The sequence below is a fragment of the Rhinatrema bivittatum genome, chromosome 8 (assembly GCF_901001135.1).
Source record: "Rhinatrema bivittatum chromosome 8, aRhiBiv1.1, whole genome shotgun sequence".
NCBI lineage: Eukaryota > Metazoa > Chordata > Amphibia > Gymnophiona > Rhinatrematidae > Rhinatrema > Rhinatrema bivittatum.
In genome coordinates this window covers 175,389,050-175,405,004 of record NC_042622.1, presented here as the reverse complement: position 1 = coordinate 175,405,004, position 15,955 = coordinate 175,389,050, and the positions used below count along the sequence as shown (strand labels likewise).

Below are 15,955 nucleotides of genomic sequence, written 5' to 3'. Positions count from 1 at the left end.
CTTAGCATGCATGTTAAGCTTTAGTGCATAGGCTCCAAAGTGTACCAATCACTTGATAGCTATTGCTAATTTTACCATTCCCTCTCAAATTACCTTTTCTGCTATATCCTGTAGTGTGGTCTATAATATTATATGGCTTTTTTCCAGGATTCAGTAAGAGATGTAGAGTTGTCTCCCTAGGTGCCCAGATACCTCTAGTGGCAATAGTTTCTTCCTTAAATGCATCTACTTTTGCCCAGCCAAGTGTCAGTGAGTCTGTAAAAAGTAAAGGTTTGTTAATAAAAAGGGACTTATCATAGACACAATGCTATAGCTCTATAAACAGGGCGTTGTGGCTCTAAAAACATAGTCAGGGTGCTGTGGCTTTTGAAACATAAACAGGATGCTATGGCTCTATAAACAGACATGATGCAATGGCTTTATAAATATAAACAGGGTGCTATGGCTCTATAAACATAGGGGGTTATGGCTCTATAAACATAGGGTGTTATGGCTCTATAAACCTAGCCAGGATGCTATGGTTCCATAAACAAAGGCAGGATGCTGTGGCTCTAGAAACATAAACAGGATGCTATGGCTCTAGAAACATAGACCGTAAGCTATGGCTCTATAAACATAAGACAGGGTGCTATGGTTCAATAAACAGACACAATGCTATAGCTCTATAAACAGGGTGTTGTGGCTCTAGAAATATAATCAGGGTGCTGTGGCTCTAGAAAAATAAACAAGAAGCTATGGCTCTATAAACAGACATGATGCAATGGCTTTATAAATATAAATAGGGTGCTATGGCTCTATAAACATAAGACAGGGTGCTATGGTTCTATAAACAGACACAATGCTATAGCTCTATAAACAGGGCGTTGTGGCTCTAGAAACATAGTCAGGGTGCTGTGGCTCTAGAAAAATAAACATAGGATGCTATGGCTCTATAAACAGACACGATGCAATGGCTTTATAAACATAAACAGGATGCTATGGCTCTATAAACAGACACGATGCAATGGCTTTATAAATATAAACAGGATGCTATGGTTCTATAAACATAAACAGGATGCTATGGCTCTATAAACAGACACGATGCAATGGCTTTATAAATATAAACAGGATGCTATGGTTCTATAAACATAAACAGGATACTATGTCTCTATAGTTCTTCAAAATCAAGGATGAACACTAAAACTATTTTCTCATGCTAGAGAAAAGTTGTGGCTTAAGGAGCTTTCAAGAAATAAAGCATACATGAAAAATCTCCTGCACTGACTTTTGTGAATTTGTTTTATATGGGATAGTTTTCATACACCATTAACCTGGACAGATTGACACAGATAAAAGACTTTTTACCAGATATAAGCATACACCATGCTCCTCTTAAACGTATTAGGAGGAGGCATTCCTGGGTGTGTGTCTAAGGTCTGACGAGGGGGAGAGGGGAGAAAAATAACGTTGGGAGATTGCATTTTCAAATGCAGGCATTTCATTTTTCATGACACAATTTTCCCCCCCAAAAAGTAGGTGGATACATTGTCCTTGATAAGTTTCACAGCAAAAGTGCACTTGTACGTTCACTGTGAAAACAGGTGCAAAGATCACAAGTAAAAATTATCTCCAGACTTTGCAGCAATGCGAGCAACTTGATGACTTTGGCTGTTCTAACGAAACCCACATATCTGGTACAAATAGTTATTCTACCTTAAAACATCCTTTGAATGTAAAGGTTTGCAGCCACGGCGGGAGCCTAGAGTCCTTTGTAAAAATCTCATGCAGTGCTTTGACTGCATTTGTTTTATTAATCTGCTTGCCCTGGACATTCCTTTTCATGCGCCTTACCCGGTGAAGGGACAGTATCAGACTGTCCATGCTGGAACCAGCAGACCTTAAGCCACATTTGGAAGGCAAAAGAACACACAGATTTTCACTTTGAAACTTGCTGCAGGTGGACGTTTGCACCTGCTTTGTTCATGGGAAACAACATATGCAGACGTAAGAATGGAATCTCCCCCGGGAACAGCTCCTCTGAGTGTGGCCTACAGTTTGCAGTCATATTTAGCATCAGATTTATGCAGGCAAAACATTTTTCACCCATTTTTCACCATGCTTTAAAATTGTCTTCTGATGGAGTAACTCCCATATTTTAAATACAGATATTTTTCAGTGTAGGAAGGCGATTTTGATGGGTACAGGGAGTTCTGGATCTGTGAATTCTTGGTTTGAATTTGCTTATATGATAAGTGAACTTCAGCCTAATGATCCAAATCTCACTGAGGGATTTTCTTTTTTCAGAAAATGTAGATTTACTCAAATTGTTGGGGGGTTTTTTGTGATTATTTACATTCAGTATTCACAATATTTGAAGACAGAGTGAATTTGCAAATTGTAAGCATTTAGACCAGTCCAAATAGACATTTGAGTCAATTTGAGCTTAATTCAGATGTATCTGAATCCATTTTTCATTTGTTCTGTTTTGACTGATTCCTAAACTCCCTGCACCTCCCCCCAAATCACACACCCCTCTCTCCACACATCTGACCTGTTCAGTTAGGATTTGGATTGAATCTACAATGATTATCCTGGGTCTAGATCTGAACATATCTGATACTAGCAGAAGAGTCTCTTATAGCAAGTTGTTCAGCAGCGTTTATAAGGGTACATACCTGTGCCACAATGGGAAATATGTAAAAGGTGAAATGCACTTTCATTGTACTTCTTTTTTAATTACAATTCCTAAGGGACAATTGTGAATGGGATAACGCAAGCACTCCTTAAGGCAACTAAATCAGTACATATATAGCTTATTTAAGCATGTCTGACAAACCTAACAGATTATATAGTGGGAAATGAGAAACAAGAAAAAAAATACACACCATTTGCTCCATGATTATATAGTACTGTCAGTATCACAAAGGGATTAGTGTCTGTATCTGCAACATCAATAAATTCAGATGGGTCCAAAGTATTAAAGGTCCATGTTTCTTGTAATAATAAAAACAAAAGTAAGAATACCATTAGGTTGTAATACAATTTAAAATGTCTCCGTTTGATCAATTGAATTGAAAATGATCAGTTATGAATTATTTAGGAATTAAGGGCGATATGAGGAAGGGCTCAATAGAATCACACATTGAACAAGTTTGCTGTGTAGAGTCACCACACCTTGTTTTTTATCATCCAAAGATTTTGAGGATTAATTAACAGGAAAGTGTAGGAAAGGCTCTGATAACAGTGTAACATGATCAACAAGAAGAGGAAGATCAATACCATTGAACTTTAAAGTCAAGTCAGTAGCTTTCCCTATGCTGTCTGCTGGCAGAGTGGGTGGAAGAGAGCCAGTTTTGGAACGCAGCTTCATGCAGCCATAAAACACAGAGACTCTTAACTTCACAGCAAGGGGGTCAAACTCACTCAGCCAAGTCTGCTGAAGACAAAGACATTCCATGAACAGAAGGCACAAATACCGGTCTGCAGTTTGCTTACAACCATCAGAGGATTCAGCCATTCATATGACTCTGTCCGCAGCTTCATTCATCTGCCACAATGCATTGGCTCACAATTGTCTTCTACAAAAGTTACACATGAATTCTGGACTAGCGATCCCGAAGTCACAGCCTTTTCCCCAGTTTTCTCACATACACACACCCCTACTCAGTGGGCTGCCCCTGAAAAAAAATTGCTTTTAGCTTCTACAGAACAATATTTATCACTGAGCCCCTTGAATTATAAAATAAATCATGTTACTAATAGCATAATTTAGATTCATTTTAAGAGTGGCTGCAGAAGTGCAAAGTCTGTGTGTGCACTTTGCACTAATTTTCAAAGTGAAAGAAGATGTGTACTTTCACTTTGAAAATGAATCAGGAAAACATCCCGTGCACATTTACATCTGCTAATTGTGCAGATAGCTTTCCAGAGAAAAAATACATACGCTTTTGAAAATTCAAACCCCCTCCCCAAGCCTGTTGTCACGGTAGGTAGAAATACGCACATGGTGTCCCACTTGTGTACTTACCCATATACAGGGAGGGCAAGTTCAGAAAAGCCCATTTCCACGCATAAATTACTGTTTCATTTATGGAAATAGCATTGAAAATTTCCCTCTTGGGGTTCTCAGCCCTAATAATGTTACTAAACCTGCAAAAAAGAGCTGAAATATCTTGCTGGCGTGCACCCTCAGGTTTTAACAATGGAGTATTTTGGGAATGACATGACATTCATAATGTAGACACCTCCCTAACAGGTAAGCTTTAAAATTTTCTTCTTTAACATTGCCACTGAAGTGGCAGAAATTTCCACTCACATCATAAGATCTCTGAATGGAAGACACCGGAAGAACCAGCTTCAATAAAACATCCTTCACCGCAAATGGCAGGATCTGCCTGGAACCAACAGAGGCTGCTGCAAGAATCACAATAAAGTTCATACAAGGGCATTCATTTTCCTTACTTTTACATTTTTCCATATTCAGTGTAGTCCAGGATCACACCATGTTAATGCAGCTTCCACCTGCCATCTGAGCTCAAAATCATAGATTTATATCAAGAATAGTAACAATATTGGTTTTAAACTCTGATAAAACAGATATTTTATATTTAGGGAATGGAAAGGTTGATTTTCCCGAAAAAAGACATGAGATCTTTAGGAGTTCAATTGGATTCAACATTGAGTATGGAGAAACATGTTGTGTATTTAGTGAGCTGGGTAGGGGATGATTATCATGCTTTTTATAATTCAAGGAGCAGAGGGGTTTGTATCTTAGTAGCTAAGTCTCTACCTCTTTGGGTGCATAGATCTTTTTCTGATCCTGACGGTAGATTTCTTATGCTTGATTGTTCTCTCTATAACACTAATGGCCCTAAGTCTGATCATAGGGAGTTCTTCAGAAAGTTCACTGACCAAATAGTTCAGTTTGGATTTATGAATCTTTGTGTTGGGGGGACTGGAATATTTGCCCTGATCCTGGGTTAGATAAAACTTCCCGGCTCCGAGGGGGAGATGGGGGTTGGGGGAGATGGGGGGTTCCTGGACATCACGGAGATATTTGGTCTGTTGGATATATGGCATAAGATTACACTTTTTATTCCTTCCGACACAATATGTATAACAGAGTAGATTTTTTATGTGCACTCCAAAATTTTTTTCGAGGGTTAAGGCCAATAAATTTTTGACATGTACTTTATCAGAACATCATCCTGTCCAGGTGAACGCGTTCTTACTGAGACATAAATGTTTTCTAACTCTGATGAAGGATGCTAGATTGGTCAATGAATTTAATCCAGAGGTGGATTATCCTTCTCTTTTGCGGTGGGAGACATTTAAAGCGTTCCTATGTGGCAAAATCATTAGTTTGGCGAGCTACATTCAACGGGAACATAGAACTGCGGCTGAGAAGCTGTCTGAGAGGATTTGGGAATTGGAAGACAGCACAAACAGGATGGCTCTTCTCAGATTTATAAATTGTTAGAGTTTGCTCGTCAGGAGCTTAATACTTTGGAGATTGGGAGAGTTACTCGGGTGCGTAAGTACTCCCGTTTACGATTTTACAAGCATGGAGACAAACTTAGTACTTTGCTGGCTAGGATGGTTAGACACCGGGTGGGTAAATCTCATATCTTAGAGCTTAAGATGTCCATGGGTGGGTGGACGTTGGATCCTGTACAGATTGAAAACCTCTTTGTTCGTTTTTTCTTAGAACATTATTTATTTTATTTATTTAACAGTTTTATATACCGACCTTCATAGTAAATAACCATATCAGATCGGTTTACAATAAACAAGAATATAACTGGGGTCACAATTCAAGAGAACGAAAGGTAAACAATAGGTAGGAATGAGTCAAAGTTACAATCAACAGGGTAAGGGAACTTGGAAGCTTGCAGGAAGCTGGAAGGAAGACGAGGCAGGAAATAAATAAAAACAAAGTGATAACAAAGTGATAACATAGTGCGTGCGGGTTAAAGCTTAATGGTGCTTTCCCCCGGCTGTGGAGGACATTATGACTGATTATTTATTTTTAGTTGGGGAGGTAAATCGGCTTTAATCTATCTTTAGATGCTGAAAAGGCCTTCAGTAGGCTCTACTGGAGCTTTCTCTTGCAGATTTTGCGCTATGTGCTAATGCCAGATAGGATCTTACATTGGATTAAAGCAATGTATGAGCGTTCCTGGGCCCGTCTGCTGATTAATGCTTCTTTATCTCTGTGGTTTGATATAGCACGGGATACCCATCAGGGTTATCCCCTGTCCCTGTTGCTATTTATTTAGCTATTGAACCCTTTGCGGCTGCAGTTCGGCAGAATGCTCATATTCAAGGTATTCATCCCAGTGGGAGGGAGAAGAAGATTTCTTTACATGCCGATGATGTCCTTATATACTTAATGGCCCCTTTCTCTTTCCGGTCCCTCTTTATTATCCTTGATAGATAGTATGGGAGGTTATTGGGTTTTAAAGTCAATATTGCTAAATCGGAAATTTTTCCTATTGATCCCAAATTGCTTATCCCAGATTGCTTTCAGGCAATTCACAAGGTACTAGCTGGCTTTAATTATTTAGGTATTTATTTCCTGAGAGATTTTCGTAATCTCTTTTCTTCAAATTATTCGGACAATTTGAGGAAAACTAAAGGAAAACTGGTTCTTACCTGCTAATTTTTGTTCCTGTAGTACCACGGATCAATCCAGATGTCAGGGTTAAACATCCCTGCCAGCAGATGGAGACAGAGAAAAACTTCACTGACACTGCTTCATAGTACCACCTGCAGTTCCTCAGTATAGATCTGTACCCAAGCAAAAAACTTCCATTGCCAAAACCAATGAAGTAAAATATGCAAAACTTTAAACATTCTGCCAACATGCAAAACTATAAACAGGCTGCTACGAATCTGTATGCATAAGGCAATACTACAGCTGAGCAGGTGATTCTCCACCTCCAGGAAACGGGTGGGTTCTGGACTAATCTGTGGTACTACAGGAACGAAAATTAGCAGGTAATGTTGCATCGAAGGTGGACCCTTGGGCCGAGGTGGGGTTGATGCAACCCGTAGGTAAGGTCCTATGGGTCCCCACCGTTGGCAGGCGGAGTGGGCTGATAAACAGAGGCCGCTGGAGCTTCACTTATACCAGCCCTTGTTCCCCGCAGGTTGAGCCTTTGGGTGCTGGGGCCAGCAGGACTTAGGTGGGCCTCTGTATGTAGTTGTAGTAGGAGTTGGTTCAGCCCAGAGACAGCAGGTGAGAGATGGTACAGTCTTACTCCGGACTAGGTAATGTCCTGGAAACTCGGGTGCCAATGGAACGAAGGCAGACAGGGGGCGCTCAAGTAAAAGCAGGCCGAAGCCTAAAGAAGCCACGTCCAGGGAGTAAGCTGAAGAGGCATTCAATGGTAGGCTTGAGTCAGGGCTGGCGGCAATCCGAAGGCAGTGGCAAGCAAGGCTGAGGTCTGATCACGGAGATAGTCAAGAGCATAGTCAAGCAAGACAGAGGTCTGATCACGGAGATGGTCAGAAGTGTAGTCAGGCAAAGCGGAGTTCTGGGTCTGGAGATAGGCAATGCGTAGTCGGACGAAGCAGAGGTCTGGGTCTGGAGAAAGGCAATGCGTAGTCGGACAAAGCAGAGGTCTGGATCTGGAGATAGGCAATGCATAGTCGGACGAAGCAGAGGTCTGGGTCTGGAGATAGGCAATGCGTAGTCAGACGAAGCAGAGGTCTGGGTCTGGAGATAGGCAATGCGTAGTCGGACGAAGCAGAGGTCTGGGTCTGGAGATAGGCAATGCGTAGTCGGACGAAGCAGAGGTCTGGGTCTGGAGATAGGCAAGGCGTACTCAGTTGAAGCAGAGGTCTGGGTCTGGAGATAGGCAGTAGCATATTCAGGCGAAGCAGAGGTCTGGGTCTGGAGATAGGCAGTAGCATAGTCAGGCAAAGCAGAGGTATGAGTCTGGAGATGATCAATGGCAAAGCAAAGTCAAAGTTTGTGTAGACAATCCGAAGCATAAAGCAGAGTAGGAACGAAGAGGCAGGAACCAGGAACAACGAGGAACAGGAACACAGGGATGAGACGAATTTCTAGGAAGCAATGAGTACTCAACCAGCAAGGAGACCTGTTGCAAAGGCAATGCTAGGGAGCGAAGCCTGAGCTTAAATACTGTAGTTAGGTTGACATCATCATCTGGGGCCGCAGCTAGGTTCCCACCGCGGTCCCTACTTAAGAATCAATGATGCGCGTGCCAGCGAATAGGAACCAGAGGCTGGAGTCACAGTAGAAAGGTGAAGGGGCCGTGCTGCGGAACTGCCATGGACAGCACGCGTAACAGGTAAGAATCAATTTTGCTTTCCCGGATCAGTCCAGATGCCTGGGATGTACCATAGCCCCCTATCTAGGGTGGGACCTGGAGAGTCCCGCTCGCAGAACACTTTCGCCAAAAGAAGGAGACCCAGAATCTCCCAAATCCAGATGATAGTGCTGCGCAAAAGTATGTAATGATTTCCAAGTTGCTGTTCTGCAAATCTCTTGAGGAGACACCAGTTGTGCTTCCGCCCAGGAGGTCACCTGTGACCACATAGAATGAGCATGTAAGCCCTCCGGAACCTCCCAACTGGCAGCTTTAAAACCTCTGTTCACGCCACTCCACAAAACAAAAAGTTGATCGGACCTCCTGAAACTATAAGTCACCCCAAGATAGCGCAAAAGAGCTGGTCGAACATCTAACCGCTTGAGCTCTTTTGCAAGAGGAGCAGATGCCTCCACTGCCGGAAAGGTGGGAAGCTCCATCGTGTGGTTCACATGAAATGTGGAAACGACTTTAGGCAAAAGGAAGGCACCATCCTTAATGAAACTCCTGAGTCTGAAATTTGAAGGAAGGGATCCCGACAGGACAAAGCTTGAAATTCCAAAATCCGCCTAGCCGAGCATATCGCTACGAGGAAAACCACTTTGAGAGTCAAGTCCTTCAGCGTCGCTCTCTGCAAAGGCTCGAAAGGCGCTGGACATAGACCTCGGAGTACGAGATTAAGGTTTCAGGTGGTCAAATTCTTTTAACTGAAGGCCGCAAATTCCTCATTTCCCTGAGAAACCTGACCACATCCGGAAGAGCTGAAATAGCAGAATCCCCAACTTTGCCTCAAAGGCAGCCCAAGACCACCACCTGTACTCTAAGGGAACTCGGAGATAGGCCCTTAGCAAAACCCTCCTCCAGAAAGGACAAAATATCGGGAATGGAGGACTTGAGAGCATGGATACCATGAGCAGTACACCAGGACTCGAACACTGGCCAGACTCTAACATAAGCCAGATTAGTGGACTGCCTCCTGGTTTGCAACAAGGTGGTGATGATAGAATCCAGATATCCTTTACGCTTCAACCTCCGCCTCTCAAAAGCCAAGTCGCTAGACAATAGTGATCAGCCTGGTCTGAAAATATGGGGCCCTGATGAAGAAGGTCCTTTAGCTGCCCGAAACGAATCGGACCGTCCACTGCCATGTTGATGAGATCCGCAACCCATGGACACCCTGGCCACTCCGGAGCGACCAAAATCACTTCCCCGTGATGTCTCTCTATGCGATGCAACACCCTGCCCACCAACGGCCAAGAAGGGAACACATAAAGTAGAACTCCCTGAGGCCAAGGCAGAACTAGAGCGTCGACACCTTCGGCTCCATGCTGCCACCTTCGACTGAAGAATCGAAAAGCCTTTGACATTCCGATGAGTTGCCATCAAATCCATGTGAGGAGACCCCATCGCCTCCGGATCAGCTGCATCGTGGCTTCCGACAATTCCCACTCACCTGGATCTAACCGAGTGCGACTTAGAAAATCCGCTTGGACATTTTCGACGCCTACTACGTGAGATGCCGCTATCTACTCTAGATGGGTCTCCACCCAATGAATCAAGACTTGTGCTCCCGAGCCACCACCTGACTCTTGGTTCCACACTGCCGATTGATATATGCCATTGCCATCGCATTGTCTGACAGAATCCAAACCGAGCAACCTTTTACTAACGGTAAGAGCTCTCTCAAGGCAAGCCGGACTGCCCTGGTCTCCAACCAGTTGATAGACCATGCACACTCTTTCACAGACCAGATACCCTGGACTGAATGGCGTTGACAAACCATCCCCCAGCCAGGTAGGCTGGCATCGGTCGTTACTACCACCCAGTCCGGGACCTCGAGGTCCATCCCACACAAGAGATTGGGAGACTGAAGCCACCATGATAGACTCTCCTTGGCCACCCCCTCGAGAGGCAATGGCAAGTGAAACTCCTCTGAGATTGGCTTCCAATGTGCCTGATGCACCCTTTGCAACAGCCTCATATGGAAAAATGCCCAGGGAACTAACTCCAAGGTTGAAGTCATGGAGCCCAGAACTTGCAAATAATCCCTTACTCTGGGAACTTGCAACTGCAACAACCAGCAAACGCGATTCTGAAGAGTGAGTACTCTTTCTCCCGAAAGATAAACTTTGCCTATCCATGTGTCGAAACTCGTGCCCAGGTAGTCCAGGGACTGTATCGGAGTCAAATGACTCTTGGCCACGTTCACAACCCAGCCGAGAGATTGAAAGACATCTTGAATTCTGTGGACCAACTGAATACAGAGATTTTCCGACTTTGCTCTGATAAGCCAGTCAACTAGGTAAGGATGTACCAGGAGACCTTCCTTCTGAAGTGCCGCCACTACCACCACCATCATCTTGGTGAAGGTGCGTGGGGCTGGGGCCAGACCGAAAGGAAGGGCCCGAAATTGAAAATGTTGGCCCAGGATCATGAACCGAAGAAAATGCTGTGATTCCAAGTGGATCAAAATGTGCAGACAGGCCTTCGTGAGATCCAGGGAAGCCAGGAACTCTCCCTTGTGAACCGTCGCTATCACAGAACGCAAGGTCTCCATCCAGAAGTGGGGGACTTTGAGAGTTGCAATTTCTTCAAATTGAGGATGGGCCGAAACTTGCCCTCCTTCTTTGGGACCACAAAATAGATGGAATAGTGTCCCATTCGAAGCTTTGCCGAGGGAACTGGAATGACTGCGCCACTTGTGTGCTCACCAGCCTGCAAGGGGAAATTAGAAAAAGATGGCGAATGGGCCGAGCAAATTCTAACACATAGCTATCTCTTATTATACTGAGAACCCACTGGTCCGACATGATCTTGGCCCACTCGTCGTACAACTGAGTCAAGCGACCTCCTATAATAGGAATGACAGAGTGGGCTGGCCTCGCCTCATTGTGAAGACTTGCCACTGGCCACAGATCCTCCTGCAGCTCCCCGAAATGGCCTACGGGCCCCCCGAAAGGCCTGCCCCCAAGAATTCCCCCTAGGGGAGAATGACCACTGAGAGCCAGGGGTGGCTCGGGCTGGCCTATTGCAATGGAATCAAGAACGAGCCTGAAAAAAACTTTTCGCCTTAGCTTATCCTCAGGTAAACGTAGTAGCTTGTTCTCCCTGAGCGACTGAATCAGCTGCTTGAAGTCGTCCCCGAACAACAGACAACCCTTGAAAGGCAAAGAGCCTAACTGCATTTTGGAAGAGATGTCCGCTGACCAGTTACGCAACCAGAGCAATCTTCTGGTCACGACCGCCGAAGCCATAGCTCTAGAGGACGTATGCACCAAATCATAGAGAGCATCTGCCCCAAACGCAACAGCTGCCTCTATTCACTCGGCACTGTCTGCTTGTTCTCTCAACTTCGGAAGGAGGTCCTGCAGCTGCTGCACCCAATGGAGGCAAGCCCGCTGCATAAAGCTTGAACAAATCTCCGCACGTAATCCCAACGCGGAGACCTAAAAAATCCACTTGAGGTGGACCTCCAAGTTGCGATCTTGCATATCTTTCAATGCCGCAGAACCCACTACGGGAATAGTGGTCCTTTTAGTAACTGCGGACACCGCCGCATCAACCCTAGGAAGGACAAAACACTCCAAGTCCTCCTCTGGAAGTGGATAGAGCTTCTCCAAGGTCCTACCAACCTTCAGAGATGTATCAGGCGTCCCCCACGCCACTTCCAACAACTTCCTAACTGACTTATGGTATGGGAAGGAAGCTGGGGGACCTCTCACCCTATCCAGGACAGGATCTGCCCCTTCTAAATCCGGGTCACTTTGGGGCATCTTAACACCTAACACTTGAAAGGCCAAAGGGAGCAACACATCCAGTTCCTCCCTTCGGAACAGGCAGACCTCCTTTGTGTCCTCTGACCCGAGATTAGGGACCCCTGGATCATTTCCCAGCAAGATATCACCGGTTGCCGGAACATCCGGACCTGCCGATAACCCTGGATCAGGCTCCTCACCAGAATCCAGGGAGCATTGCTGGAGTCTTCATGGCCCCCTCTGATAGAATGACCTATCGAAGGCGGTGCCAGAAACCTCTGAGTCGGGGGCAACGAAGATCTGACACCCAGTGCCGGCCCGGAGCCAGACAGTGAACTTCCCCCAGCCAGTGCCTGCTCAGAACTATGACCAGTGACTCCATGGTCAGGCTGTTTACTGTTTCCTAAAATACCGATGGTCCCAAGAAACAAGCGATCCAAGATGGCTAGCAGCGATAAACACAAAGAGAAGGATTGGTAAAAAGGACTTTTATTGAATCTTGCCCGACTCTGGCCGAGTTTCGCTCTTCTAGGAGCTGCCTCAGGGGCTATTGTAACCAAGTATAAAACACACATACATAAATATGTGTAAAACATAAATAAATTGTTAAATTAAAATACACATAATAAAATTATAAAAACACACATACATAAATATGTGTAAAATCAATTTGAACATAAATAAATTGTAAAATTAAAATACACTTACGAATTAAATACATAAATAGTAAAGTATAAAACATAAAAACTTACATACACATATAAAATGCATAAATACTTCCAAATATAAAATGATGTATATGTGTGTGTACAAATTGTCTATAAAAATATATAAATTATGTGACGAAACACATGTATGTGTGTGAATATATCAAAATGGCAGGTACAAACAAATTTCCTAATGAAATGATGAGAGGAGGGGATAAAGGAACACTAACTTCATGTTTGTGTGAACAACTTAAAGTGGATGGATTAAATATTATGAAATCATAGGTACTACATACATTGCATTCTATAGGTAACGACTTGGTGTTATAATAATATGAAACAATCAATGATGTTCAATTGTACCAAAAAAAAGGGGGAAGAAACTAAAAATGAAGTAAAAAAATAAAAAAATAATAATAAAAAATGTAAAAAATGTTTATCGCTCCTAAAATACCGATACCCTTGTCTCTCTATACACAAAGAATCTAAGACAAGGTTTCAATTTTTGCTCACTGACTGCAACAAATTAATAAAAGAAGAGTTGTAAGAATTAAATGAGTATTGTTGCAGTCAGTGAGCAAAAACTGAAACCTTGTCTTAGATGCTTTGTGTATCAGGCTGTTTACTGGCCAAAAAGGCCTCATGTAGCAACAATACAAACTCTGGTGAGAACATTCTTACTGCCCCAGCCCCTCAGAGCCAGTGGCAGCGCCAGGCAGACGTGCGATTTCCTCCCCCTCCAGCCCTCCCTGACCGGTCCGATGTCGGAATGGGCTGGGGACAAATGCGGCGGACCCGCCCCCACTCTCCCCGATGGTGGGGAAACAGCCGCTGAACTATCTAAAATGACCGCTGTTCCCTCGCCCTCGGAGGAAGAAACAACACCCCAGACAGAGCTGTGGCCCAAAATAGCCGCCGAATCGTCCGAACATTGACGTCGCTTTGCGGGTGGAGGAGCCCTCCGAGCAGGCGGCACAGAGGCCGGCCCTGTTAAGTTGTGAGTGCGCCAAGCCACAGGCTCGGCACGTGGTACCTTGGGTCATGCTGGGGGAGGGAAGAAGAAAGAATCGCCACATGAAAAAGGAAAGACCCCAAAATAAAGAGCCTCCCTCACCACGGAGCTGATCTTACCGGGAACCAAGAGGGAAAGCCACCCACAGAGCTGTGCTGCCGTCTGCTTGAATCAGCCTTTTTTTTTTCAAACTTCATCCAAAAGTGCACTGAGACCTAAAAACCTGTATAAAAAAAGAACAGGTAGCCTCAGGAACAGAGGAACCAAAAAATCCCCAGGGAGCCTGCAGCCACCTGGGCGGCCTTGTGAGGGGAGGGATCTGGACAACCAGATGTACACCCCCACGGGCTCACAGATGGGCTCACAAAGGGGTAACAACCCTCGGCCCGTCCGCCTCTACCGGATGGGGTAGGACCCACAAAATGAGAAAAAAAATAAAGAACCCCCGGGAGGAAGGTTCAAATGAAAACTTGTGAAAGAAGACAGAGAAAATACTGAGGAACCTGTAGATGGCACTAGGGTTTATGTAGCAGTGTCAGTGAAGTTTTTCTCTGTCTCCATCTGTTGGCAGGGATGCATAAACCCAGGCATCTGGACTGATCCGGGTACGTACAGGAAAACACAGTTTCCACATATGGGTAGATCTCCCTGTTACTTGGGCAGGTCACATTAATTTGTTAAAAATGCATATTCTGCCTAAACTGCTATACATTTTTCAGCATGTTCATGGATCTGCATAGCTTAATTGGTAAATTTATTTGGTATTTAAGACCTGCCCGTATTAAACTAAGGCAGTTGTGGCTTGACAAATGGCAAGGAGGCACGGCGCTACCTAATCTTCAGGCTTATTGTTGGGCATCTAGGTTGGTCTGTTTGCAGCATTGGATTTGTGATACTCATAGTTCATGGTTAGCCTGGAAAAAGAACAGGCTGATGTGATAGATTTAACAATGCTCCCTTTTTTTGCCTCCATCCTCACCCCACTCTTGTAGGATTTGTAGAAATATTCCCATCTTAGCACACACCTTGCGAGTCTGGATGGCAGGAGCTTAGGTTTCTCAATAAAACACAGGAAGAACTGTTCGCTATTTCTCCCATATATGGCAACTCGAACATATGAAGTTGTACCTTCTCCCCGGTGATTAAGAGCTGAAAGGAACATGGTCTGATTACTGTAGCACAGCTATGGGGGGAAGACGGCATGGAGACCTATCAGATGCTAGTGGAAGATTTTGATCTCAGTTCGGATAGACATGCCCTCTACTTGCAGGTGTGGCAAGCCCTGTCTGTGTGGTTGTGCCTATCTGGTCCACTATGAATGTTGAATGAATTGGAAAAGTTCATTAGTGCTCCAGGTGCTCATAAGAGGGGGGTGGCTTTAGCCTATAAGAGTTTGCTTGTTAGTAAGTATGGGAGTCAAACTTCGCAGTCCCTTATCGATGCTTGGAATAGTGATCTAAATCTCCGCCTGATGGATAGAGAGTGGAAATATATTTGGCAGGTTGCACACCAGAGCTCAATATGTGGTAGACAGGTAGCTTTAATGATCCAACGTCTACATAGAACGTACAGAGCCCTGGTGAATTATTCTAAAATCTTCCCAGGGGTATGTAATGGTTGTTGGAGGGGGTGTGGAGAAGTGGGGTCTTACATATGTGGTGGCATTGCAACAGTGTATGCTATTTCTGGGGTGAGGTTATGCAAGAGATCGCCAACATCTGGGTTATGCGTTCCTTATTGGACCTGAGTTAGGGTTGCTGAGTAAATGGTCGGGGTTGGGTGATCCCTTCAAAAACTGAAAATTAGTAGGGCATCTTTTATTGACTGCCATATTTACTATAGCTACATTTTGGAAAACTAGTCCTCTGTTGAGCCATTGGACACAGCAGGTAAGGGATAGTGCAGATATTGAATTGCTGAGAATTGACTTGCAGATCACACACTATAAGTATACTGAAGTGTGGAGTTCCTTCCTAGGGTATTGTAATGCTAATTCTGTGTAAAACTAGTTTACGCTGTACCTGATGTTAGAGACTGCTTCTGTAAATGCTCTGCACATACTATTGCTTATTGATTCCTATGTACTATTGGTTACAATTGATCTACATTTGGATAAAATTGTTAAAAAAAATAGCTATGTCAGGATTAAAATGTTAAGGCAAATTA

General features: G+C 44.2%; 1 protein-coding gene across 3 annotated transcripts in view; it reads right to left on the bottom strand.

The window, feature by feature from the left end:
• Positions 1-15,955, bottom strand: part of LOC115098197 — a 166,505-nt gene that overhangs the window by 143,644 nt on the left and 6,906 nt on the right. For 2 of the 3 annotated variants that reach the window (XM_029614599.1, XM_029614601.1), the window contains exons 4-7: positions 4,295-4,392; positions 3,259-3,415; positions 2,865-2,972; positions 94-255 (exon numbers count right to left, since the gene is read on the bottom strand). In XM_029614599.1, coding sequence (XP_029470459.1) covers positions 94-255; positions 2,865-2,972; positions 3,259-3,415; positions 4,295-4,392 — 525 coding nt within the window. The remainder of the gene's footprint in view (positions 1-93; positions 256-2,864; positions 2,973-3,258; positions 3,416-4,294; positions 4,393-15,955) is intronic. The other variant, XM_029614600.1, reaches the window with a different exon arrangement.